At 35.9% G+C, this 27,500-nt stretch overlaps 1 protein-coding gene across 4 annotated transcripts in view; it reads left to right on the plus strand.

Annotated features, from left to right (window-relative positions):
* Positions 1-27,500, plus strand: part of grm7 (glutamate metabotropic receptor 7) — a 237,621-nt gene that overhangs the window by 167,742 nt on the left and 42,379 nt on the right. For all 4 annotated transcript variants that reach the window (XM_079593753.1, XM_079593754.1, XM_079593751.1 and 1 more), the window contains one exon: positions 22,497-23,432. In XM_079593753.1, coding sequence (XP_079449879.1) covers positions 22,497-23,432 — 936 coding nt within the window. The remainder of the gene's footprint in view (positions 1-22,496; positions 23,433-27,500) is intronic.

The following is a 27,500-nucleotide window of genomic DNA, read 5'->3' on the forward strand; positions in this document are numbered from 1 at the left end:
TCGTTCTGGATCCATGGTAAGAAGTGACGTCACGGTACGAAGTGACGTACCAGCGTTTGCATATAGACCGCCTCCAGCACAAGACAACTACGCTTTAAGCGCAAGACAACTACGCTCATTTCGTATCGCCGCGCGCCTCACAAGTGTTCAGTCGACGGACAGCGAGTGGGTCTGTGTACAGGGAAATTACGATGCCGCAGATGTGCTGTTCCTGGCTGTGGACAAACAACATCTTTGAATACGCTGCGAAAGATCCAGTCGTCAGGGAAAAATGGATGCACTTTATTTTTTGCGGACGTCTCAGTCACGGCAGTGTTAGTTAAACGTTTGTTCTATACATTTGAAGGATGACTGTTTTGAGAACAAATCCTAAAATGAAGCTGGCTTTGCCAGAAAACTGTTGCTCAAAGATAAGTCCGTGCCGACTATTCTGGGCTCAACAACGACGACGCAAACTGTAAGTAATGTATTTAAAACTTTAAACTACTTTTTAAATACGCCGAATCCGCAAATATTCTGGCTAGGGGCGTTAATAATTGATGCATAGGCACTGACGTTAGCCAATCATAACAGTGGGCGTTAACACTGAACTCTTAAAGGGGAAACACCCCGAAAACAGACTGTTTGAATCAGAGGATGAGAAACAGGGTGGGGAAAGGTCATAAATCACTACATTTTAAAAGTTTTTTGTAAAAAAAAAACTATAGTAATACTATAATTGCACCTAAGGGAACATAATAATAAAATAAAATAAACCCATGTCATGACCCCTTTAAATACTTTTTTAATCATTGTAGGATTGTATATATAACAAGATTGTAATTGTTATTTTTACTATACAATTACTATAAAAAACTTTTTTAATAATTGATTTTTCATATTTTGTTGCATATATATATATATATATACAGGCTATATATATATATATATATATATATATATATATATATATACACACACATATATATCAATATATATACTGTATATACCGATATAAGTTGTTTGTCTATTTATTTATTTTATTATTTATTTTTAGTTTCAGAAATACTGTATCCGTGAATGGTTTTAACGCCAAGTTTCTTTTTCCTTTTTTGGTATTTATCTAGTTTTGTTTTAACTTTGTTTGTTCATGTATTTTTAATATTAAGTAATTTGTAATATCAATATTTAAGTACCCATCTGGTTTCTTTCCTGTCATTTTCTTTCTGGTGGTTCAGGAAGCTCTTTCTACACCCAACGGTTGAGCACAGCCAAGCGGAACAGTTAAACATAATATCATTTTGTCCAGATAATTGCGAGGGCCATTTCAAAGATTCATCTTAATAGCAAAAACGTCATAAGACCTTAACCTCTGATTGAACCGTAGATTATACGTTAAAGTGTATGAGAAACCCTTGCTCTGGGGTGTCCAGGTTATTATATGTGCATTAATAATATCCCCAATCTGTCCGTGGCTATGCATCCTGGGATTATTGAGCACGCACACGGCAGCAATAAATAAAGTTCAGTTTAAATGAAGTGAAATAAAGTTAATTTCAGACACAGTTTGATTATGAACCCTCAGTCTCTACTGTAAGGAACACTTTTATGATCAGTTTTGTCTTTTAATATTGTCCTGACGGAGCAACAGTTTTAAGAGAATCTTGCTGAGCATGTTAGTTAAAGTTAGTTAAACTGCAGACATATTTATAGCCAGCCTAAACCAGTTTAATTCAAAGACATTAGTGAATCATTTTGGGGATAAATACATCTGATGTTTTGTTTTGTTGCATTATGTTTTGTTTTGTTGCGTTGCTTTTGTTTGTTGCTTTTTTTCTTTCCTTTGCTTTGGTTTGCTTTTGTTGCATAATTGGTTTTTTTGTTGCGTTGCTTTTTTCTTTTTTTTTCTTTTTTTTTTTTTTTACTTTGGTTTGCTTTTGTTGCATTATGTTTTGTTTTGATGCATTGCTTTTGTTTGTTTCTTTTTTTCTTTTTTCTTTGCTTTGCTTTGATTTGCTTTTTTTCCCATTGTTTTGTTTTTTGAGTTGCTTTTTGCTTTTGTTTTGCTTTGCTTTGCTTTGTTTTGCTTTGTTTTGTTGCATTATATTTTGTTTTGTTGCGTTTCTTTTGTTTGTTGCTTTTTGCTTTGCTTTGCTTTGCTTTTGTTTTGTTTTGTTTTGTTGCATTATGTTTGGTTTTGTTGTTTTTGTTTGTTGCTTTTTTCTTTGCTTTGGTTTGCTTTTGTTTTGTTGCATTATGTTTGGTTTTGTTGTTTTTGTTTGTTGCTTTTTTCTTTGCTTTGGTTTGCTTTTGTTTGGTTTTGTTTTGCTTTGCTTTGAAAGTTTAACCAACTTTCTTAAATTGTATGTTTTTGTATGACCCATTTCTTAGGATTTCTTACAAATGATTATCTCTAATGAGGTAACTGTTATATTAAAACAGTTTATCCATGTCATAACTAAGAGGTCTAGTTGAGGTCAGTGTCACATGATCAACACACAAGGATTATACTGATATCAATGAGGCGTTTCGGTCACACTTTATTTTGATAGTCCACTTTAGACATTCTACTAACTATAAGTAACTTTTCAACTACATGTCAACTAACTCTCATTAGAGTATTATTAGACTGTAGTAGACTGTCAGTAGACTGTTAGGTTAGGGTTCGGGTTAGGGGAACAAGTTGATTTGTAGTTGTCAAGTTACGTACAACAAAATAAAGTGTTAGCAGATATTAAGCAGATTTAGTGTCTAATAATACTCTAATGATAGTTAGTTGACATGTAGCTGCAAATTTACTTAGTAGAATGTCTAAAGTGGACTATCGAAATAAAGTGTTACCGGGGTTTCTTCTGGTCTCATTAGCTTTGTGTACCGGTATGTGTTTTATAGTGTGCCATAAAACTAAATGGTATTTTATTAGATTTGAATTTAATTTAATTTAATTTTAGTTTTTTATATTTAAGTGATTCACATCAGAATACTGATGATTATTTTAGGTCCACTCTCGCTGTAATTAAATGATCACCGTTTCACCTTTGTCATCATTTGCTTTTCATATATTGAAATTCCCAAAACCCAATAGTTACTAAAAAATATACTATGAAATTATTTGATGTTGTCATGTGACATCGTCTGAACTTACCATATGCGCCACGGTTGCCTGCTGTATCTCATTCACAACAATACATTTAATTCCCTGACATCTGGTGCTAATTCATCCGAAAGTTTGATCTCTTTTTTATTTTTAATTTCCACAAAGGCAAAGAATAATTGTTTTGCCGCTGGAAGTATGCGCCTCATCGTATGTACTTAATATTTGTCAGGCTGTGCTCTCTCTTGGCCTCAATAATGTTGTAAATGGATTTGTCTTGCATTGTGGGAATCCTTTTTTATGCGCAGCCTGTGAAAAGCTGTATTATTAGAGGAGAGAAGAACGGAGAAAGTGAGGGTGCGAATGCTGTCTACTTGTGATTCACATCTTCCGGCCCTCCATTGAGTCACAGAAAATAAGTCTGACTAAGTCGTCTTCAAAGATCGCCTACGGCTCCCGCAGAAAATGTCATTAGCGCCTCAAACCCCCGTCCTGGGCCCGTCGCACAGGGGGAATCCAGGAACCGGCGAGAGAATCCCGCAAACCGTCCTACAGGGAATTGGTGTCTTTCACCCGCCGTCGTCTTACGAAGGAAACGTCACTGCTTTCACCAATAAACTGCTGATCGCACACAAATGATAGAGTATATGCAGTGATATGCATATATCGTTGCAAATTTTCTAATTTGCCTTTAATTTTATCTTTATAAATCCTATCTGTATAAATAGACTTCAGATTTGAGCTTTAAACAAATACATTTTCACCTGAAAAACTCGTAAAACTACATTTTGTACACACTAACAGTGTTTTGAAAATGATGTGGGTTTTCTCCTCCTCCATTGACGCTCGCTGGTTGGTGCGAGATGCATTCTGGGATACATTCATGCCGTAATAGTAAATGGTATTTTTTTTTGTATTATTATTATTTTAAACACTACTCAAGTATGTGAATGCTTGATTTGACTCGTCGTTGCGCTATGAAATGTCAGAACACAATTTTGAGGTATATTTGTAATGCAACAAGAACTTCTGTGTTTTTTTTTTTTTTGTCTTATCAAGCACTGTGTCTCTCATTCACGACATTTAATTTTGTGCTTGAAAGGTGAAGAAACATTTCAGATTAACATGTTTTAGCTGTTAGCATGTTAAATTGTGGGGATGTTTCTAAATAGTCAAGAATAGTCAAGATGGATTATTATTTTATTTTATGACAAAGTGACCGAAAACTATGGAAGCTTGTTTCTGCCACAGAATATTTTTTTTTTAAAGATAATTGCGACTTTTTATCTCACAATTGCGAGTCTACATTTCGTAATTCTGACTTTATTTCTTAGAATTGCGACATATAAAATCAGAATTGAGTGATATAAAGTCGCAATTGCGTGTTATAAAGTCAGAATTGTGAGATATAAACTTTTTCTTGCAATTGCGACTTTATATCACATAATTATGACTTTATATCTTCCAAGTGCATGTTAGAAAGTCAGAATTGCGAAATATAAACATGCAATTCTGAGAAAAAAAGTTAGAATTTCGCAATTGCGACTTTATATCACGCAATTCTTACTTTATAACTCGCCATTGCAACTTTATATCACGCAATTCTGAGATAAAAAGACAGAATTTTGAGATAAAAAGTCGCTATTACCTTTTTTATTTTTCATTCTGTGGCGGAAACTTTCCATAGAAAACTGTCTACCGTATTTTCCGGACTATAAGTCGCATCAGTCAAAAAATGCATCTTGAAGAGGAAAAAAACATATATAAGTCGAACTGGACTATAAGTCGCATTTATTTAGACATTTATTTCACAAAATCCAGATAGATAGAAGTTCACCAAGCTCCCGCGATCTCATTCCACAACACTGAATCCACTGAATTCTTCCTCGGTGTCGCTTCTGAACAACTCCGCTAACAAGAGCGCCCTCTCGCGGCTGTAGATGGTAATGTTTTCTCTTAGTTCATCTCAGTCAGTATGAATTAATTTTGATATATAAGTCGCACCTGACTATAAGCTGCAGGACCAGCCAACCTATGAAAAAAATACGGTAAATTATCCATCAATGTTTTAAAAATTCGCTAATTGGTGGAAATGTTGTGCTAACTGCGTTTTTAGCATTGCATGGAATGCCATAATAGCCGTTAGCATAAACCGTCTGATTCTGTGGTCAGTTTCCTCTATCGTTAAGGTGGATAGCAACAGTTTGAAGAAAATCTTTTTGGTCGTGTGTTTTTACGTGTTTTCATTTGGTTTAACAACATTTGAAGTTAACGCTGTCGCCCCCTTGAGTACTGAGGTTTGTTAGCACAACAATAACTCCACTGAGTCACAGATGAGGATCCTTCTCCAAGGATCGCCTACAGCTGCCAAAGCAAATGTCATTTACGCCTCATTCCCGGTTCTCCCCACCGAGAGCATTGAAGAGAAAGCCCCGCTAATGGAGCCGCAAGGCCAAAGCTGCAGGGAATCTGTCTCTTTCCTCAACGCTGTCTCGCGACGAAAGCGTCCCTGCTTTTGGCGCCGTCTCAGAAAGCGTCAAGTAATGTTTTTTCCTCACTCTCTGGGCACAGACGGCCATGAAAGGTCATGTTGCAATGAGCTGCACTGGGAACGCTGATACTGAATGCACACCTACTGACTCTTATCGGGATGCTAGCAGGAGACAACAGCGGGTTGCTGGGTTTATCCTTCTTCCTTAGTGGGCTTGCGATAAAAGCTAGAGTTTGAATCCATTCCCAGAAAAGGCGCTGGATTATGGTGGAGTTGGTTATTATTGAATTTCATCAGGATGTGCTGTGGAAAGAGCTCTAATGTGTTTTTATGCTTGCTGCAGAAGTATTAATATTTAATGACATTACGCAATCTTGATTTGCCTAGGATTTGCATTTTCGCAAAAAAGCTCTGAATTTTAAAACAGGAAGCTGGCTCGCTTCAGTTTTTTACGTCAATGAACTTACCTGCAGATTGGCACCTTATTCTTTATGGTTTTTGGTGTAACATGACAGATGAGTTAGTGAGTGCAGAAATATTTGCAAATTTGCATATTTGTTCATTTCTTGGAGACTTTTCTTATACCTCACAGGTGTCACACTAAACACGAGGCTGTTGCATGATGTGACACAATCACAGCTGATTGGAGGATATTTGGTGTTTAATATACAATACATTGTTGAGCAAGACTTTGGACCAATGGGATTTCACTCTGGGCGGGGCTTGAGTGTTGATCTTAGGCTGCATGCGAAATTGCATAATTCTTTACAATATAGTAGGCAAAAATGCGTCTATGGTTTTTGGCCGTTCATTTACACGTAAATTGCATTTGGGGGCCTGAAAACACAAGCTTTTGAAATTGGGTTTCTAAGTGCAAGAAAACGATACCGTTACCGTCTCCGTGGAAACTACAAAAACATGAATTAGGGGAAACGGTGACGTCATGCGCGTGTGTATTACGTGTTCAGTCTATAGACACGTAGTGGTTCTTTACGAAGTGACATCGCCATCTACTGGCCTGGCATGAATAATACAGTGTTTTTAGTTGTTTTCGCAGATCCGAGTGAACGGGGACCGTTTTGACCAAGTTGTCGTCTGTACGCGAATAAAGCAAAGGAATACGCTTTCCATTTTTAGGATATCGTTGTTTGTAAACGTACTCCTAGTCGAGCTCAGGCACTTCTACTATAATTATAACTTAGGAATTTTACGGGCTAACAAGCTAAAGTTTGCCATTTTTTCAGTGAGGGATCTTTTGAGATTATCAAAACTGATTTATGTACTTTTATCAAACAGAATAACATTTTTGAGAGTGAGATTAACCAATTAATATCACAAAATATCGAAGAATTGATCAACTCCATTGCTAATACTTATTGATGTTTTGATTTTGATGTTGTTGTTGAAGGAATTTTACGAAGCTAAAAATTTAGGACAACAAAAATGTTTTTCCTTTTTGAAAAACTAAAAAAAAAAAGTGTTTTTTTTTTTTTTTAAGAAATTAATACTTTATTTAGAAAGGACACATTAAATTGCTCGAATGTGACAGGAAAGACATGTATAAAGTCACAAAAGGTTTCCATTTAAAATCAATTTTATTATTTTAAAGATTGACATTCATCAACGATTCATGGAAAAATCAACTTATCATGATTTCCATAAAAATATTACGCAGCACAACTGTTTTCAACATTGATAATAATCAGAAATGTTTCTCGAGCAGCAAATCAGCATATTAGTGATTCATGATTTCTCAAGGATCATGTGACAATGAAGACTGGAGTAATGATTCAGCTTTGATCACAGAAATAAATTACATTTTTAAATATATTCACATAGAAAGTTGTTATTTTAATTACAAAAATACAGCCTTGGTCAGAAGAGACTTCTTTCCAAAACATAAAAAATATTAACAACCTAAAACATTTGAACGGTATTGATGAATATCTATAAAAAAAGTGCTTGTTAAAAGCAAGTTGCAAATTGCAAGTAAATTTTTTTATTCGATGTACGATGTAGAGACATATATAATGGGGATATAAAATTTTTGCTAACGCTAACCTACAAGCTAGCCATAATGTCTGAAACGGCTGAAACATCCCCACAACTCTACATTGAGTTGATTATCTGCCAGAATAGCGGATTAATGTGTATTCACTGCCTTCTGCTGTTCCAACCGTCCTTACAATAAACTGAATGAGGGCCGGCAATCCACGATGAAAACATGGCAAAACAAAGGCTCGGTTGACTTCATTCAGTTCACACTAAATTAATGGAAGGTATTTACACAAATTGAACATCAAGCGTGACATATAAAGGCGCATTGTTTGAAAACAAAACCGCTCGCCCATTCTTCATTTTTAATTAGCTTATCATTGGATACTTTCCCTAATTCCAACAGGGTATAATTATGCACTTCCCCGGAGTTTCAAACTTTGATTAGTCTGGGAGAATAGAGCCTATAGCCGTCGAGCTAATTATGTCTGTCTCGGGGATAGAGCCAATGCGTCTTCTGTCACTTGAGGGATTATGGTTGCACTTTATTGGGTTATGAGTCCCCCCCCATCTAATAGTTAATGTCATCTAAGTCTGTTGGTCATTAACACATATTAAACCTTGCCAGAGCGATCTGGACTCTGACATGGACACGAAAGGCATTGCATTATCCTATCCATGCATTATCCTTCTTATTATACGGCTACTTAGCAAATACATTTAAATCAGATGCCTATACGGTCCATTATACCATTTAGTATATACAGTACAAACATATTTGACTGTGATGTAATAATAATATTAACTAGGCTCTATGATGAACATGTTTTTAACTATTTCACACATTGAGGTCACTACAGTGGACAGATATTCAAAAAAGCTTTTACAATTATTTAGCTTGAAACATATTGTAACATCAAGTAAGGAGTTATATCATTGTTACATTTTCCATGTATTGATTTTAGATTGGGAGGACCTTCTGGTTATTCATAAGTCCACTAAATTGGACATCATGCATCACTAGCTATATTTCAGCTACAATTCATATTACTGTTGTTCTTGAAAATACTTTGTCTGTAGTAACTTTTTTGCCTGTAAATAAATGTATTTGGGTTATTAGAATGTAATCTGCAGTTACACCACAAAAGTAATCTGATTATATAACGCACGTTACTTGTAATGCTTTACTCGTTACATAAAAAAATCAATAAGGTATGTTTGTAAAATAAATTTGACCTTTTTCATAAATATTGAATAAATAATTCTTTGATATTTAATAATTACTCATTACGTGGTTACACCACATGACATCAAATTAAAACTTTTAATTAAAATATATACTTTTTTTCTTCAAAACATCCATGATTTATGTTTTTAAAACATAATTTTTATTTTTACCTATATAATTTTGTATTATTTAATACGTATTTGGTTGCACCGCATGACATTTAAATTAAAAATATTAAAAATATTAATATTAAAACCTTGGTAACACTATTTTAGGGTTCAGTTCTCATTATTAGCGTGCATAATACTGGGATTTTGGCTGTTTATTAGTACTTATAAACCACATATTAATGCCTTATTCTGCATGACCATATTCTACATCCCCAAATCCACCCAATACCTAAACTTAACGACTTACTAACTATTAATAAGCAGTAATTTGGAGTTAATGTGTCAAGACAGAGCTCATATTTCCAAAGAACTTGCCGAATGCCTTTTTAAACTATATTTTTCAAAGATTTTTCTTTTTGTTCGCGCCGTGGATGTTCTTGTGAAACTTTTTTGTTGAATAAAATATCAGTCTGTTAAATTAGCTTTAGCGTTCAGTGTCTAACAACAACTGCGGCCCCCTAGCAAGATCGAGGCCAATGAACGTCTGTCACTTTAGACAAGGCCTCCAGCATTCAAAACCCAAAACAGCGTGAGCCGAGAATGGATGAGAGATGCTAATTCCTCTTTCAGACCTGGATCCATTAAGCAAAAGAACAGACTAGATTCATGAAGAAACTATCACATAATACATTTCCATAGTCACGCCCCTACAATCACGCCATGTTGCGCTAATGCGCTCCGCAGATTTATGCAGTGGCACCCGTGTGTCGAGAGACCTGCTAAAAGAGGGGTCTTCCTCCACGCTAGTTAATTAGCGTAGCAAACACTCGAACGAGGAAGCTCTGAAGCGTACACGCGGTGTCAGATCACATGTGCGTTGCCAACTGACAAGAAGGCAGTGTTGGGAAAGTAAGCACCGTGTGACACAAGCCAGAGACAATTACCGCGGCGGACAGTTTTTCAAACTCATAACGACGCCGTTTGGATGGAAAAGAAATAGAGTGTTGCCACGCCTCTCATTAGCGCTACTAGGGTAACGCAATTAGCATTGTGACACGGCTTCCCACACTTGAACGAATCTGCATCCCGTTTCTCGCTCTATGAGTGTGTTGAGGAGGAGGTGAGCTGATGAAGAAATGAAGAAACCAACCAGACCGAAGGCTAAAGAGTTAGATCTCGTCCAGTATCCATAGCAACAGGGCAGTTAATTTCATTAGAATCACCACACTGCGCCTAATTATGAGTAACAGGATAGAGTATGGTGGCCCCCAAAGTCCAAATTATGAACCACGCGTCATGAAGCCTGGTGGGGAAATTGCTTTGGGTGGGGAGCAGATATCAAGCTAATTACTCTTGCCCCTTCATTGCAGATGTCAGTTGAAAACCTTGACCACAGATGTGCCGCAGTGGACGCATTTATGCATGCTGTGTATGAGAAAGAAAGCGAGAGAGAGAGAGCTTTAATTCCTGGTTTCTAAGCAACTAGAGAGACTGCTTGGCACCTTGCGGAAAACTCTGAAACCTCCCTTGTGTGATTTACTACACACAATATCTGTATGGGTTTGTTTGGAGCTAGAGTTTGGGTGTTTTGACCATTTTTTACGTTTTTTTTTTTTTTAGATTGCAGCCATATTTGAAAGTAGAATGGATTCGGTGGTATACAGTCCACATAATGTTAATATGCACTTCTGTAATGATTTAATAAACACTCTAGATCCTAGTTCCATCTCTAACTGACAGTTTTTAACTTTATTAACCATTCAGTTTGTGCAACTGACATGAATGAGGATTCAAATTGGTTTAATTCGAAAAAGAAAACATAAAAGGATGCCTGCCATATCTAGAGAACGGAATGCCCTAGCAACCGCATGGCAACACCATTAAAACGAATGTAAACAACACCTTAGAAAATGCATTGCAACATCGTGGCAATCGCCCATATCACCTTTGAAATGTGGTGGTGAGTATTGCATGAGCAAATTTTGTTATTGTTTTTATTAGTATTCGCCTAAAATTTGCAGCTATTTAAAAAAAAAATAATAATAATACGGTGGGCGAAAATAAAAAACTATGCCAATCCACTTAAAAAGTAGCTGAAAAGTTTTGTTAAAAAAAAAAATATATATAAATATTTGGTGAAAAAAAGTATAAATAAAAAAATAAAAGTATAAATATTTGCTGAAAAAAATATATAAATAGGTGAACAAATATGTATGAATTTTATACTAATATAGTATGTATTACTATTTTGATTTACCTTTTATTTTTATGTTTTGAGATTTCATTTTGATTTGATTTTACATTTTAGCAATTTTGTCATGGGCTTTTTTAAATTAAAATAATAGTTTTTATTTGTTTCAGTTTGTTTGTAATTTTAGTACTTCAACTTATTTATTTCAGTTAGTCGACAAGGCAACATTTCAAATTGTTTACTATATGTATTCCACAATTCCAACTTTTTTTCTTGCAGCTCCAAGTTGATATCTTTTTTTTTTTTTTTCGCAATTCCGAAAATTATTTCTCAAAATCCTGACCTTTTTCTCACAATTTTGAGTATATATCCGTATAAAAATGTAAATTGTGAGTGTGTCAAAGTCATATAAATATTATTTTAATTTTTTACACGTTGTAAAATGTTATGTGGTACAAACCCCCATAAACACCTACAAATATTTACAAATGAATAATTCATCATATTTGTCAAAAAACTTGTTTACTGTGCGTGTGAACACTCATGCATTCAAAGTGCAAGAAAAAAATACTTTTTTTCTTTAAAAATCATTAGCTTACACTGAAAAAGGGTCATTCACAGACAAAACCCACTCACATTTTCTTCATCAAATATAAAAATGTGGTTAATATGTATTGCAAAAACATTATGTCTTACTGTGTAGCCATTGGCAAGTCTATTGTAAGCCCCCGGTCAAGGTTACATGGATATTATTATCTACCTGTCTACTTTGCGGGATGTTCTCCGCCGGGCAAACACTAGCTCTTTCTTTTAGCCTCAGGCTAACGTTATTTAAGCTGTCACCCCACCTATGACGCTGGCCTGCCCACCACCATGATTTATTGACAATTGTGCTCGACTCACAATTTAAATGCAGGGAAGGGAAGAAAAGGCCTGGCTGGGCCCGATAAGAGAAGGCGGCTCTGGGAATAATGAGGGCCATCTTCACCTCCTCTCTGCATTGCTAAATACACTCCGGACCAGCTTTCCGTTCGGCTTTCCCATCCGGCCTCGGCACTCCCAGAACGCCGGGGCATGAACCGAGTGATCCGGTGGAGCGTGAAAAAAACAGAATTTGAGAACAGAACAGCAGCCATGGGAAAAAAACAACGCAGTTTTAAATGTCACACACAGCCTGACTTTAGGACGCAGTTGTATTTCCCTGTAGATTTGCAGAATACAGTGTGTTTCATGTTTAATTCAATGCGTTATTTGCCGTTTTTATAAATTGTGAGATTCACTAGGAAACACTTTTTCAGTGTAGAACATTTATCACGCGCTGCTGGGGATTTTTTGGGGGAACGTGGTTTAGGATGTGTTTGTCAATGTAGAAATATTGTAGTTTAGTGGGTCATTTACTCGTTCTGAGCCTGAATGACTTGTGATAACGCAATAAACGTGACAAATAGTGCGGACATCTTTTTTGGCGAGTGTGTCATACGAAGAAATTACGAACACATGCAAAAACAAGAGAGAACCAACCAAATATTAAGGACTGATCATGTTGTTGTCAATGTGGTGTTGTTTTTTTTACCGCTTTTCGCCTCTACTGTATATTGAGTATTGAAAAAAATACACACCGCCGTTCAAGTTTTTGATTGGTAATATTTTTAATCTTTTTAAAAGAAGTCTCTTCTGCTCACCAAGGCTGCATTTATTTGATAAAAAAAAGAAAAAGACGAAAAAACAGTAATATTGTTAAATAATGACTGTTTTCTATGTTTGCTATTTTTATATATTTTAAAATGTAATTTATCCCTGTGATCAAAGCTGAATTTTCAGCATCATTACTCCAGTCTTCAGTCTCACATGATCCTTCAGAAATTATTCTAATATGCAGATTTGATGCTCAAAAACATTTATTCATATTTATTATTATTATTATCAATGTTGAAAACAGTTGTGGAAAATGTATTTTCAGGATTCTTTGATGAATAGAAAGTTCCAAAGAACAGCATTTATTTGAAATATATTCTTTTGTAACATTATAAATGTATTTACTGTAACTTTTGATCAATTTAATTCATCCTTGATGATTCTTTTATTTATTTCCCCCCAAAAATAAGATAAAATTCTTACTGACCCCACACTTTTGAACGGTAATGTTACAAATGCTTTCTATTTCAGATAAATGCTGTTCTTTTGAACTTTCTATTCATCAAAGAATCCTTAAATAAAAATGTAAATACTGATAATAATCAGAAATGTTTCTTGAGCATCAAATCATCATATTAAAATGATGTCTGAAGGATCATGTGACACTGAAGACTCGAGTAATGATGCTGAAAATACAGCTTTGACCACAGGAATAAATTACACTTGACTATATATTCACATAAAAAAACAGCTGTTTTAAATTAGAATAATATTTCACAATATTAATGTGTGTGTGTTTTTTTTTTAAATAAAATAAATGCAGCCTGTGTGAGTAGAAGAGACATCTTTTAAAAACATTAAAAATCTTCCCGATCCAAAACTTTTGGATCAGGTGTATATAGGACCATAAAGTGCCATAAAGTATGATAAAAAATAGTTCATATGACTCATTATGCACTTTATCCCAAGTCTTTATACAACAGTTTTCTGTGAGGGAAAAGACTGAAATCTAAGTGATTATTAACTGATAATCTCGACGGTTAACTGCTACGACAGGATCGAGTCGAGAACAGGATCAGTCGGATTCTTGAATGAATTATTCAGATTGCTTTTATGAACTGGGACTCAAAAACAGTGTATTCATGAATGGAGCATTGCTACAGTACATCTCTCATAAACTCCCAGGAACTGGAATGACTTCAGGGTGAGTAAATGATGACAGAATTATTTAATTTCAGGGTGAAGTATTTCTTTAATAAAAAGACTGAAATACAGATAGTTTTTTTATTCAAAGGCTTCTTAACCATGTTGGGTGACGATGCCCTATTATAATAAACGTTCAGGTTCATTAGCATAAGAATTGTAACAGTGTGGTATAGTAATAGGCCTATAGCATATGCAGTCGCATGTCTGTTTATCAGTGTTTATGATGACTGTCATCAAGGTTAATCTAAGTCAGATGTATTTAATTATGTTTTGCAGCATATTTTTTTAAATATAGTGCGAGTGAGATGTGTAAAGAGACACATAAATTATGAGTTCAGTATTTTAGCCAATCCAGGGCTGTCAATTGAATAAACTTTGCATTAATATGAATTAGTCAACAGCTCTGCTGAATACATTCATGTCGCCTTCGTATTATCGTGTATTGTCACTTCAGAAACAGCATCTGCGGCACCTTTGTAAAAGTTTGTTACCTTCTTTCTTCATCTCTGATGCCATCATTCTTAAAGTCCCCATATAGTCAATTATTTTAGCACTTAAAACTCACTAGAATTATATATTTAAAAGTTTTTTCCTTGAAAAAAAAAATCTTCATGCCTTAAAATTGCTGGAATGTAACTACACCCTTGCCTCATTTAGAATATGCAAATGAGCCCCGCCTCCACTCACTCACTCCAGCTCAGAGAACCAATTGTTGACGATCACACGTTGATCTGATTGGTTACAAAGTTTGTGACGTCAGAAACGCCAGCAATTTCAAACCGTGTTTTTTGAGACTGTCTTTAAGTCACTGCAGTTTTAAAGAGAAAATACTTTAAATGAATTTGTCTTAAAGCATATTAAAAAGCACGACATAGACATATAAACAACATTAAAAAAAAAAAAAATTATTACAGGGGGACTTTAAAGCTAATGTTTATAATTTCTTGATATTAAAATACTTTCTCACATTCAAATACTCACATTTGTCAGATGATCCCCCCAAAGTGCCTCAAAACGTTGCTTGTTTGTTTGTTTGAGAGGCCCAACCAGGCCAGCATAGCAACAGCGGCTCAACCAATGAGGTGAGCTGTAGGCGTGGCTATCTGTTGGTCTGACCAATGAAAGATGGGGGGAGTGTTTATAAACAGAAAACCCGTTTATAAACAGTCATTATTCTTTCAACTCCAGAAACTGGAAACTTCAAACCTGCAGAAATGTGTCTGTGCTCACTTAAAACTAACTCGGAAGCTACAGTAGTCGACAAATGCTTCAACTAAATTGGTTCAGGGACAAAAACACACTTGTCAGTCTGTTCCTGCTGGATTGCAGCCTGGCAAGCTTCTTCTTCTTTTTTCTTTTTTCTTTTTTTTTCTCATCATCTTGTGTGCTTTCTAAGCAGTTTACATTTAAAACGTGTAGCGAGACAGCTAATCAGTAAAATCTGGGAACCTCGTGGTGTGTATGCTTCGAAAAAGCGGAGGCAATCTGTCGCTGAGGGACAAGTAATTGACTTCTGTTGTACCAGTGTCAGTGCTGCTGTAGTTAGTTTGAGTTTCTCAATCTCTCAGCCGACATTTTCCCAATGACCCCTAATGGCCTTCCTTCATGAGTGCCTGCTAGCCACCAACCTCCCAATGTTCGGCCGACTGCAAGCGACGATAGCGGATGATACAAGATCTGATTCGCCCAGAGTTAGAGATTGCTCTTTAAATAGAACTGTAGCTCTGCAAAATCAAGTGCGGGGACTTTGGCTTGTTCACTTGTAACTTTGTTTTTGGACCTTTTCTTGAACAAGAAAGGAGGCCCAGATTAAAGGACTCAAGCTAGCGGAAAAATAAATTACCGGTTGTCAGAGGAAGCTGGAAGCTCAGGTTTGAAAAGTTCTTCGAACTCGGGTTGAGGTTTGTAATGTATTCCTAGTTCCGCTTTGATTCAGGTTGTTTGACTGGAAAACAGCTTTAATGATAATGCTACGCCTTTCAGGAAAGAAAACAACAACTCCTCCCTGTTAGCCTGCTAGCGTGATGCCTCGAAGCTGTGAACTTTTTATTGTTGTACTTTCAAATTAGTTTTTAACTACTTTCAAATGTTCAATCCAGTTTACTTCTAGTTAGTTTCACACTTCCCTGCAGTCTGGACAGTTTCCAGTAGGGACCTTTCTTGTTTTCTAAGGTGAGATTGTTTCAAGTGTTCAAGACTTGGGGCAACATATAGTCTGCATCTGAAATCGTATCCTTCCCTACTACATAGTAGATGAAAACCAGTATGTCGGAATTCAACAGCTGAAAAATACCTGGAAAACGATTTCCCGCGAGAAATAAGTCCTGATCTGATTAGGCGACGGCGGGAGAGGATTTGTGAACTGCAGTGAAGCGACGCCATAAGTCACATGACAACTACAACAACAGCATGATGAATGTGGTACATTCGGATTACGATTGATTTTTCCAGCCTGTTCTCGCGTAAATGTGTCTCTATAGCACGCATTGTGTTTATCGTGCAATTTATACATTTGATACGCACTTCATTGCGTGTAATACACACGCACCCCACACCACTACTAAACCTACCCTAACCAACCAATGCGTATCCTATGCACATAAAAACTCATTTTCGCGTATAAATTGTGCTATAGAGACGCATTTAGTGTGATCGGGTTGTATTTCTCACCGGTGTTTTATGCATATTTTGCATTGTGTCATGTTTTAGGGTTAAAGGAAATGTCTGTAAACTTATTGGAAAATGTATTGGCAGAAAATTACTAGTATGTTTTCGGTTTTTAACTGATTTTTAACAGCATATCGCCTCCTTCTGGTTGGTTGGCTTTTCGCACAGTCCGTCAGTCAGATTATTCCAACAGATTTTTTTTTTTTCTCTTTTGAAACATTAAATCAATTGAACCGAATGTTTTGCAAAATGATTACATTTTACGAAGCGCGGAAGCGTGTTTTGATAATGCACACTCACAACATTTACATTTTTAGGTTATCTACAATAACCTTAAACACACAGTGCAGAATCTCAACCAAATTTTAACTTTTTCCCAGCCAGTGACAGAATATTCCGGACTCCTTGTTTTCACTGTAGGGGGCGCTATTACAAATCTTCTGAAAGATGACTGAATCTACGATCAAAACACAGGTGAAGAAGAAGCAGAAACAAGCGATAGCATATTGAAACATATGTTTTAATATGTAAAATAACGTGATCATCAACATTAAACAGCATAATCAAATCTGCCTAATGTTACTGACTGAAATGTCGACGCAGGACGAGCTCTAGGACTGTGAAGCTTTGGAGGTGTTGATGGACTCTTATTTTGGATTGGATCTGTATTTTGATCATCGTTCTGAATCAGATCTGGATGTAGTATTTGATAAAAATGTGATTTTATCAGCTTTTGGCTCAATTTAGCTTTTTTTATGAAACTTACCCACACTAAAGTGTTGATAAAAAAAAGAAAGCATGAAGCTAGAATAAAATATTTTGTTTTTTATTGTTTAAAAGTATGGGGTCTGTTCTTTATTTTGATATATTGCATTTTCAGATATTCAAAATATTATGGTGGCGATTTTGTGAAAATTATTAATTTTTTTTACGCTAGCGGGGGAAAGAGATAAATGCCTGATTTTGTTACAACAATTGACTTGAGATCAGTTAAAGCCACACTTTTGACGCATAACACAGTATTTCTGAAATCATGTGACTCAGCCTGTTGATATGCGCTTCATAACATTGTTTCCAAACCGCTATCTTCGATTAGCTATCTTCATCACTAGCTTCAGTTGGGATTTTAAAACATGTTTTCAACTTTGCTTTACTTCGCATTAATTCTGATTTGCTTTAAGACGAGTTTTTAATCATCAGTTTTAGTTTACGATAACCCTGGCTCAGAGGAGTGTGTGGGATGGTAACGTAGGGGAGAACTTCTCAGGTTGTTTTCTAGATTGTGACATCATCTGAGCGAACGCTTCAATAATTCAGAGCTGCGCTGCTGTCTCTGTTCTATCAGAGAGATATTTGGTGTTCTGGGTAAATAATTGATTCTGCTCCGACTGTTGCTCCTGGCAAGCTGATCTCATGAGTGTGTGGATGTATGCGTTTTCATCTTTGCATGTACGTGTCATGCTTTAGCCGTCTGATTTCATGCTAGCTTTTTTAATGGAGCTAATGGAAATAGCGCGATTTTTAGGCTCATCAAACTGCGGATGTTTGTGCGTAATCTTTGCACACGTGTTAGTTTGTGTGCCAGGGTTGAGGAACATTTGGAGTTGGACTTCTTAAATTGAAATTCGTTTTGGTAACAAACATGATGTAGAGTCGTGTAGTGAAGTTTTTAGTTGGTAGTTTTTTATTAATTTTCTGGAGTGAGCCTTCTACGGCAGCGTCCGTTCAGTCATGGAACCTTAGAAGTGAACAATGTTGGATAGATTTGATCTTATTTGATTAGCATAGCTGAGCTAACTGCGTGACACTGTAATTAGTGTTAAAAAACACACCTAAAATGTTTGGGTAATATCCATTCATCCATCCATCGTTCTATCGTTCCATCCATCCATCCATCCATCCATCCATCCATCCATCCATCCATCCATCCATCCATCCATCCATCCATCCATCCATCCATCCATCCATCCATCGTTCTATTTGTCTGTGCATCCATCCATCCATCCATCCATCCATCCATCGTTCTATTTGTCTGTGCATCCATCCATCCATCCATCCATCCATCCATCCATCCATCCATCCATCCATCCATCCATCCATCCATCCATCCATCCATCCATCCATCCATCCATCCATCCATCTATATATCAGTGGCGATTTCTTTAAGACTGCAAGGGAAGCTCGGCTTCCACTATAATGTCAACAATTAATGGTCAAATATATGTACTATTTTGTTAACATTTTATTGACTAAAAATTTATTATATTTGTATTATATTTAATTTGAGTTGTTATTTAACCTTTAATAATAATACCAGCTGACAGGGCTCTCTGTATGTTTACAGATTAGATGAGATTTGTTTTCTTGAAGAAAAAAAAATTAATGTAAGTTAGGCTACCTAATATTTATCCAAATTAATCGATATTGAATCAAGATCCGAACCAATTTAAAAGAATAAAATTGAATTGAAATGAAATTGTTTGTCAAGTAATAATAAAATCAGTAGCCTACATTCATTGTACCATGTAAACATTGTAACATGTTTTTACTAAACTTAATAAAATTCTGTTTAATTACCTAATGTTTTGACAATCACGATACACATATTTTGATGGAAGTTTTGGACCATTTTTATGATGTAGGCCGAAAATGAGCTTCCCCTCTTTGAAAGACCAGCAGTCACCACTCATATATATATATATATATATCTCTTGTTCTGTCTATCTAACATCTATCTATCTATCTATCTATCTATCTATCTATATATCTATCTATCTATCTATCTATCTATCTATCTATCTATCTATCTATCTATCTATCTATCATCTATCTATCTATCTATCTATCTATCTATCTATCTATCTATCTATCTATCTATCTATCTATCTATCTATCTATCTATCTATCTATCCCTCGTTCCATCCATCCATCTATCCATCCTTCTATCATTATATCTATCTATCTATCTATCTATCTATCTATCTATCTATCTATCTATCTATCTATCTATCTATCTATCTATCTATCTATCTATCTATCTATCTATCTATCTATCTATCTATCTATCCCTCGTTCCATCCATCCATCTATCCATCCTTCTATCATTCTATCTATCTATCTATCTATCTATCTATCTATCTATCTATCTATCTATCTATCTATCTATCTATCTATCTATCTATCTATCTATCTATCTATCTATCTATCTATCCCTCGTTCCATCCATCCATCTATCCATCCTTCTATCATTCTATCTATCATTCTATCTATCTATCTATCTATCTATCTATCTATCTATCTATCTATCTATCTATCTATCTATCTATCTATCTATCTATCTATCTATCTATCTATCTATCTATCTATCTATCTATCTATCTATCATTCTATCTATTGTTCTGTCTATCTAACAACTATCGTTCTATGTATATCAGCAATTTTGTGTATCCCCTGAATCTCTTTATATTTCTTTAGTAAATTCATCTTCCTCTCATTTCTATTCAAATACTTGTCATGAATTAAAAAAAGAGTCTTTTCTAAAATTCTGAATCCATCAACTCCGATGCCTGACAAAGGATTGCGGCATTGTTGCGAGATAGTCGGATAAAAAAATAAAAAAAACGACAGCAAAGAAAGGAGATAAAATGGTGCAAGGAATTTAAAATAAGATTCAGAGAGCATGAACAAGAAGAAAAGTCCTCTCATTCTTCATCGTGTCTCTCCACCCCGACCCCCAGATGGGATTCAGTGGCTAAATTAACTGCGCTGTCTTTCTGCTTTTGTTTGGGCGACAGAACGCTCCCCGTGTCCAATCAGCCCGGCTCCGGAGTGCGTCATCTGGATTGATGTGGCTTTTCATTACGCCGTCTCCAGGTGTCAGTCCTTCATTCACACCCGCCGCCACGGAAACAGCGAAATGCTCTGTGCTCCTGAAAGCAGACACGACCCAATAATAGCCAGGTGTAATAGAAAGTTACTCTGCTGCTAATTTCCCCTGGCTGTCCTCTGGTAAAGCCATCAATACCAGAGTTTGGGTGTTCGAGTTGTTTTCAGTCAACCTATTCATTAACAGTTTAATAAAGCATAAACAAATTGATGACCGAATGCTCTTAAAGGGCCGGATCCCCCCTTAAATGAAAACCTGGCCTCAAATTCAGTTTTGGGTGCACTGTTCCTTTAAATGTCAAATCCTGTGTATTTTTTTTCTATATTTTCATGCAGGCCTCTTGTTGAAAGTGAATTTCCTCCGCTGAATCCAAACCTGTAATCTAAGCGAAGTTCACTCAGTGTTTTTAATGCTCTTTTATTATGTTATGCGATTTATTCACGCATTCCAAAAAGCGGCATTTCCCACATTTCTCTCGCCACCCTCGTATTGCCTGTTTTCATTAAGATGCACCCGTCTCCATGGTGATTGTTGCCATGAAGGGCTAAAAGAAAATCATTGGTAATCACACTGCAATCAGCAATGTTTGAATGAAAGGCATGAAATTCAAAGTGCATATTAAAGGAGGTATAAGGGAGTGGACGGAAAGCAATAAGCAGACTCGAAATTATGCAGTTTTCTTCTCTTCCCTGTGATCACACTTAAAAGCATTTACGCCCTTTAATGGGTGTACATAATTAACTTGTTAAGAAAACAAAAAAGGGCATGTTGGTTCTGTTGCTCTTAAAGTATTTCTTTTGAAACTGTAATATAAATTCAAAAAAAAAAAAAAAGCTTTGCAAGACTGAAGTGCACTACCAGTCAAACTATCTGATATTTTCAGATGTTTTGACCTTAACACACAGTCATGACGAGTCTACTATAATTATTGTTTGTTTGTTTGTTTTTGTTTAGTATCGTTTTGTTAAGTTTAGTTTAGTTTTTTTTTTAGTTTTTTTTTTTTTGTGTGTTTAGTTTTGTATTGTTTTGCGTTTTTTTTTAGTTGTGTTTTGTATTTTTTGGTTTTGTGTTTTGTTTAGTTTTGTATTTTGTTAAGTTTTTTTATATTGTTTTGTGTTTTGTTTTCAGTTTTTTGTTGTTTTGTTGTGATTTGTTTTGTTTCATTTTGTGGTGTTGTTGTTGTTGATATTGTTTTTATTTTTTGCGTTTTCTTTTGTTGTGATATCTATGCATTTATTTTTTATAAGGATTTCTTTTCAATAATTTAATTTTATTTTGTTCGCTTCATACCACAAACAAAATAATACTTTAAAATTCAGAAACTCAAGACTCATAATTAAAGTGCTATATTTGTAAACCAATGTAAGGGATGTGCTCACGATCTCTTTTCTCTGAAGCCTCAGATGAACACGCTTCTTCAGCCTGGTCTCTTTCGTCGTCTTTCCATTTTTTTTAAATCAGTCAAGTCGCGTTGCAACCGTGTTATAAAGTTGAGACAGGGCCGACAAATGCGAGAAGATTTATTTGCTTTATTGTCGAGATCTAATCCTAAACGGAAAACTTGTTCGTATACATACACCTTTTGTATTTCTCTCAAAAATGCTATTCGTGCTTGTAAGTACTCCGCAAGTTCTTAAATTATTTTTACAACAACGGCAAATATCGTTTACACTCATTAATTTACTACTTCTTCCAGCGTGCATGCAGTTTAGCTCTGTTGACAACTATGCATCGCTCAACATACGTCACTTACTGCGATGCTCTGATTGGTTGTAGGTCCATCCAATTGAGTGCAGATTTTTTTTTTCCTGGTTCGGTTAAGACACGCCTCATAATCAAAGCCCTATGGAGCAGTATCAGACTCACATTCTGCCTCAAATATGAGTATGACGAAGTCAGGCTATGATTTATCCATTTCATTCATTAAAAAAAAAAAGAAAAAAAAGAAAATCTAGACAAAAAAAAATGTCAATGTCATTGACCAACATGCTGATTTGTCTCCATCTCTTCTTAGATCAATGACATGCAGTGGCCCAACGGTGAGATGGAAATACCCAGCTCGGTCTGCAGTCTGCCCTGTAAGACGGGTCAACGCAAGAAGATGGTGAAAGGCATGCCGTGCTGCTGGCACTGCGAGCCCTGCGACGGCTACCAGTACCAGTACGACGAGACTTCCTGCAAGCTGTGCTCGTACAACATGCGTCCCAACCCCAACCGGACGGCCTGCCAGCCAATCCCGATCGTCAAGCTGGAGTGGCATTCTGCCTGGTCCATCATTCCCGTCTTCCTGGCGATGCTCGGTATCATCGCCACCATCTTCGTCATGGCGACGTTCGTCCGCTACAACGACACCCCGATCGTAAGAGCGTCCGGCCGGGAGCTTAGCTACGTTCTGCTGACCGGGATATTCCTGTGTTACATCATCACCTTTGTAATGATCGCCACACCGGATGTGGCCGTTTGCTCCTTCAGACGAATCTTCCTTGGGTTGGGAATGTGTATCAGCTACGCCGCTCTGCTCACTAAGACCAATCGAATTTACCGGATCTTCGAGGAAGGGAAGAGGTCGGTTACTCCGCCTAAACTGATCAGCCCGACGTCCCAGTTGGCGATCACGTCTAGCCTCATCTCCTTCCAGCTCTTAGGGGTCCTCATATGGTTCGGAGTGGATCCTCCGAACACCATAATCGATTACGACGAGCAGAAGACCATAAACCCCGACAAGGCCCGAGGGGTTCTCAAGTGTGACATTACAGACCTACAAATCATTTGCTCTCTAGGATACAGCATCTTGCTGATGGTAACATGTACGGTATATGCCATCAAGACGCGAGGCGTTCCGGAAAACTTCAACGAAGCCAAACCCATCGGCTTTACCATGTACACCACTTGCATTGTGTGGCTCGCCTTCATTCCCATCTTCTTTGGGACGGCACAATCTGCAGAAAAGGTAAGGCTTGATTTCGTACTTGTTTACAATGCGCATCAGTTTTTCGGTTTCAACTAGTACTTCCGTGTCACTTGTGTTTGTCGATATTTCACAGAGAGAATTGAAATTCTTTCGTTATTTATTCACCCTCATGTCGTTCCAAACCCAAAGGCATGTACTTTGTCTGTGGAAGAGAGAAAGGAGAAAGTTTGAAGAATCTTCACACAGTTTTTCCAGACAAGCTCCGGAACGAGGATCAAATCATAGAGTAGATCGAGTCCATCAACACCCCTAAAGCTTCACAGTCGCTAACTCTCGACATTTCATTCGGCAATGTTAGGCAGTTTTGATTTGAATATTTGATGATCGCGTTAGATTACTTGTGCATAAGCAATGCTTCTATCCGCTCTTTCTGGGCTGTTTAACTCCACTTTTACGCATACACTCACAATCTTCCCTAAGCCTTTCCTCTGGGGGGAATCCCTGCCACCATTTTGTAGTGTGTTGTAGTCCGTCAAGTGGACAAGGAAAGAAACAAACTATCGACCCCTCGATTTTGACCGAGAGAGCGAGTCTACTCATATGCACACTTCAGTTCATAGACCAAAATGCAACATGATTATGACGTCAACAGCAACTTGATTTACCCACAAGTTATCAAGGCTTGGTGCGTTCCAATTAATCCCAATACAAGGGTTCGCCAGTAGTGGGCACTTGTGCAACGTAAGCAATGACGCACATCCGAGTGAACGAGACAGTGGGAAGTAAGCGAGGGAAGGGCATAAAAAAGACTTAAACGCATTATAAGATGCGTAATTGCGCCCCCTACTGTACAACATTGAAAATACAGATTGCCAAGAAAACTTGTCAATTTAATTTAGCTTTTTAAGTAGTTTTAGTTCTTCAACTTAAACTTTCAGTTAGTTACCAATACAACATTTTCAATGCTCATTTATGTTTTTAAGTTTAACTTTTTCATCTAGACTGAAAAAAATGTGTGTTGAATTTTTTTTTCCACTTATTTCACGCATAATTACAAAGAAATGGCAAGTAACACATCAAATGAAACATTACATTTTTGAAGTAGAAAGACTGAAATAGTAATTGCTTGTACTCAATCTGTTTTCCTTTTTTACTTTACAATCTGTACTCAAACTTTTTTTTATCAGTGTAATACTTTTATTTCCTGTAAGCGTTATATATATATATTTTAAAAAAAAGTTAACAATGACTAAACTGTTTAGTAAAAATATTTTGTAGTAAGTATTGGGAGTAAATATTTCTATCTGATTTTATACAACAGTTCTTTCTGGTTCTCGAATCTGATCCTTTTCCGAAGCCTTTTCCAGCCGTGTGATATTCTCCCAGTATCAGCACTCTGACCGTTTAACCGTTTGTATCACTCGCTCGCGGCGACTGTTCAAGCAAATCCACCATATTTTTTTTAAAATACTACTGTTGTTATGTCACGAAATGTAGTTTTAAGAGTTTTTCCGGCGAGAATGTAGTTAATTTAGTATAATTTATAATCACAGCCGTACTGCTACTCGTGTGATATTGCTCATTTATATATCACTTTGAAAAAGTGGTAAAATACTGCAGGTCTGAAATGAATCCTGTTTAACCTTTTCAATTGAATGAAGCATCTGAACCATGTGATTCAGTGAATCAACTGTTCATATAAGACATGGACAGTGATGTTGTATTGGATTTGTGGCCAGGCACCAAATCAAATTCCCATCAGCCAATAGAATCGCTTTCCGTGGTGGATTGAATCTTGCACAATAACGTGAAGGTAAAATGAAGTGAAGCCGCATTAATGTAGATCTTTTACTGGTAGGCATTTTTTTCTTTGTAAAAATCTGATTTGCATCTTTTTAGTCCAGGCAATTGAAAGCGTATTGGTGCGTAAGTGTCACCCCTTCTTTCATTTAGTTTTGCCCATTTTCCGGGGCGTGAATGTTTTACTCTCTATAATTCCCTTCAAGGCAGCTAAGAGTCTAACCCGGCGCATGCATGGGTTTCCACTCAATTTCAAATCCATTTGCGGGCTGATGTTGCCGTAATAGCTCTATTTTGTAATACCTGTTTGCAAGCTGCAGGCAATCTAGACTCCGGCTTTTGTACCTCTAAGATCATCCATTTTTCATCCCTTCCCGAAGAAATGAAAAATTATATTTCATCACGGGGAGAGCGCTGCAATCTCGGGGAACAGAAGGGCAAATAGGTATTAATAGCACAGTTAAGGATCAGAATCAATGTCCCACAACAATCTTTTAAAAGACATTTATTTAGCATAAGGACATTTGCTCATTAACTGCATATGAGACGGACGGCTCTGCATTTTTCTCCTCAGTGCCGAGACTGAAAAGCAATTACCGAAATAATAGAGCCAGCTGATTTGAGCCTGTACCGTCGTCAGATACGATGACGGACTCTGACACCAAAACATTCCTATTTGTTAGAACATTTTAATTATGTTTCTAAGAAGACAGAGAATGTTGCTTTAGGCTATGTCTTGATAAACATGCTATAGAGTGCAACAGTCTGGTTCTGGAAGTCCCAGTTATTTTTTTTACATAGAGGAAATGATGTTTAACATTAACATACCAACTTTTAAGCACAGACCTATCATGAGAAATTCCCAGTGAAAAACTACATTACCCATAATCCCTAAAACAAATTCACCAATCATCAGTTTTTTTTTTATTATAAATATACTATTATAATAATTATTATTTCAATTAGCTTTTAGTTACAGTATGTGCTTTTGTCATTTATTATTATTATTAATAATAATGTATTTCTATTTTTCTAACTTTTTAATTTCAGGTTTAGGTAGGCTATGGTAATTTTAGTACTTTAAATTGCACTTGGGTTTTTTTTCAGATACTGTAGTTATTACCAAGGCAACATTTCCAATTTTAATTTCACTGCGAATATCATAACATAATCGAGTTGGTCTCGCTACACTCTCAATTTGCTTGGATGTTTGTATATATTTGAATATTTTTCAAAATAAAAATCTATAAATATGAATGATTAATATTTAAATATTTAATATAAAAAAATAATAATTAAATGTTAAATAAATTCATATTTTAAAAATAATTTATTAATTTATTCTAATATTTTCTATATATTTAAATTCATAGTGCATCAGAACAGCATCTATTTTCACGTCATAATATTTTTAAACATACCTTTTATTTATTTATTGAATCAATGTTGTTATTATTAACTGAAACGAAACAAATGAAAATGATAAATATTTAATATAAAAAAATAATAATTAAATGTTAAATATATTCATATTTTAAAACTAATTTATTAATTTATTCTAATAATTTCTATATATTTAAATTCATAGTGCATCAGAACAGCATCTATTTTCACGTCATAATATTTTTAAACATACCTTTTATTTATTTATTGAATCAATGTTGTTATTATTAACTAAAACGAAACAAATGAAAATGATAAAAGCAATAAATACTATAATAGTGTAAGTAACTAAAATACAACTGTATAGAATAGGCTATTCAGTGTAATTAAATTACTTAATTTGAAATTATTAAATGTTATAAGATGTTAGAGTTCTGGACATATTTTGCAATACTTTGTTTTAAATCGAGTTTGTAATGTTATGATTTGTCTCTAAGCATGTCCGTTTAGCTTACAAGTGAGTGAGTGAGTGAGTAAGTAGAATGAGTGAGTGAGTGAGTGAGATAGTGAGATAGTGAGTGAGTGAGTGAGTGAGTGAGTGAGTGAGTGAGTGAGTGAGTGAGTGAGTGAGTGAGTGAGTGAGTAGAATGAGTGAGTGAGTGAGTGAGTGAGTGAGTGAGTCAGTAAGTAGAATGAGTGAGTGAGTAAGTAGAATGAGTGAGTGAGTGAGTGAGTGAGTAAGTAGAATGAGTGAGTGAGTGAGTGAGTAAGTAGAATGAGTGAGTGAGTGAGTAAGTAGAATGAGTGAGTGAGTAGAATGAGTGAGTGAGTGAGTGAGTGAGTAAGTAGAGTGAGTGAGTGAGTGAGTGAGTAAGTAGAATGAGTGAGTGAGTGAGTGAGTAAGTGAGTGAGTGATTAGAATGA

The sequence above is a fragment of the Phoxinus phoxinus genome, assembly GCF_949152265.1.
Source record: "Phoxinus phoxinus genome assembly, chromosome: 20".
Classification (NCBI taxonomy): domain Eukaryota; kingdom Metazoa; phylum Chordata; class Actinopteri; order Cypriniformes; family Leuciscidae; genus Phoxinus; species Phoxinus phoxinus.